Source organism: Cyprinodon variegatus, unplaced genomic scaffold, assembly GCF_000732505.1.
Source record: "Cyprinodon variegatus isolate N-32 unplaced genomic scaffold, C_variegatus-1.0 Scaffold750, whole genome shotgun sequence".
Taxonomy (NCBI): Eukaryota; Metazoa; Chordata; class Actinopteri; order Cyprinodontiformes; family Cyprinodontidae; genus Cyprinodon; species Cyprinodon variegatus.
The window spans coordinates 338,031-339,746 of NW_015151203.1; the positions used below are offsets into that span (position 1 = coordinate 338,031).

Consider the following 1,716-nt stretch of genomic DNA (forward strand, 5'->3'; position numbering starts at 1 on the left):
ACAGGGCAGACTAATTCCTATTGGTCCGTGCACAGGCCACCCAGAGGTGTAAAAGACAATATCAGTAACGCGGGATTTGGAAGGAAATCATTTAGTGAATCAGAAATACTTTAACCCCTTTCCAAGCAGATGTTGCAGATTTGCAACAGCTAAATCCCACTTAGCTAATTACTTTACATCCATATTTTAAGAGCTTTTGTTACTCAGAAGTACAACAGAAGGACTTAGTTGTGCATTTGCAACAAACAGTTTTTCTCCAGCTCAGCAGATGAGACTGCTGACTCACTTTCAACATGGCTGAGTCCTTGGTGTCACTAAGCACCAATTTCATGTCAGTATCACTACCAATTTTCATTATTTTGAAATCAATACTACATAAGATGAATCATGAATGTGTATAGATATGACACATGCCAATTAGTAGAATTTATCTCTCGGTTTTTCACCAGAGGAATCATGATTTCAATGTTGTGGATTTGCAACGTGTGCCCAAACAGATACCAATGGATGCTACATGCTTTATCTACTAGTTTGCCTATATTTTGAGCAACAGCTTAACAGAAACAGTCTTCTCAAGAGGTTTTGAGATGTCGGTGGAGAAAAAGTTTGAGAAAAAGTTGTCTCTAATTTTGAGAAATTTTTTTATTTTTATTTTGTTTTGTTATTTTTTTGTTTTTGACATTCAAATAAAGTTAACGTTCATATCAGATTCAATCTTCAGTGTTAATTTACCACTCCCGGCCACTGTTGCATATCTGCAACATCCCAGAATTCATTGCATGTGAAGGTCTCTCTCAAAAAAAAAGTCTGAATTGTATATTTCTACCCCATATGATCATTTTCTCCTAATATCAGATTTTTCCTGCAACTACAACTTAATTTGAGCCTGAGAGGGTTAATAATTCCAGAGGGAAATTACTTTTTTCCTAGAAATTAGAAAAATAGTGTTTAACGTTTTTCCGTTATTAATTAGCCAATTAACCTTTTTCAGATTAAAAGGTTTTTTTTCTCCCCCTTCAATAATATCGGACCACATTTCTCCCCGTATAAAAGCGGGAGGTGAAGGCGCTCCGCGAGTCTCCTCCCACCTTGGGGCAGCGCCTGTTGAGGGTCCGCTGAGAGTCGAAGTAGGTGATGGTGCGACGGGGGATGTCGACGCTGACCAGAGACCAGTGGACCTCCAGGTGGATGGGGATCAGCAGCAGATCTTTCTGGAAGATGTCCACCTGGGAAGAAAGGAGGGGGCATCCATCCAGAGGAAAAGGGACCAAGCAGCTCTATCCATTCTAGGTCTACAAACAGAGACTGTTCACTTACATTCTTTGTCCACCGTTTAACTCCTTCATATCCTTTTGTCCTTAGCTTGTCATAAAAGAAGCTGTTGAAGAAGTGGACCTGAGGACAGCAGAGCGAAAAGTTACACCATTTCTTTCCTGATAGCGAAGCTTTAAACTTCATAGATAAGAGGGAAAAGAATCTGGACCGAGTTTAACCATCATCATGGTTGCAGCAGCTAACAACCGTGTGAGGGGGATCGATCATATGGAAAGTCATTTCATTCCAAAATTAAATGCATAAATTCAGCTTTTAAAGTCGTAGGGAAGCGGCTGTTCCAACCGTCGCATTTCCGAATTCTCCTGAGGAGTGGTGCACGACTTTACACGAGTGAATAAAGAGAATGTAATTGGTCGATTATCAAGGGGGCGGGATTGTTGT

General features: G+C 40.3%; 1 protein-coding gene across 1 annotated transcript in view; it reads right to left on the reverse strand.

The window, feature by feature from the left end:
• The window catches only part of LOC107098135 (sentrin-specific protease 3-like), a 39,467-nt gene that overhangs the window by 11,551 nt on the left and 26,200 nt on the right, over nt 1-1,716 (reverse strand). The window contains exons 8-9 of the mRNA XM_015395620.1: nt 1,318-1,395; nt 1,089-1,226 (exon numbers count right to left, since the gene is read on the reverse strand). Of these exons, the coding sequence (XP_015251106.1) occupies nt 1,089-1,226; nt 1,318-1,395 (216 nt within the window). The remainder of the gene's footprint in view (nt 1-1,088; nt 1,227-1,317; nt 1,396-1,716) is intronic.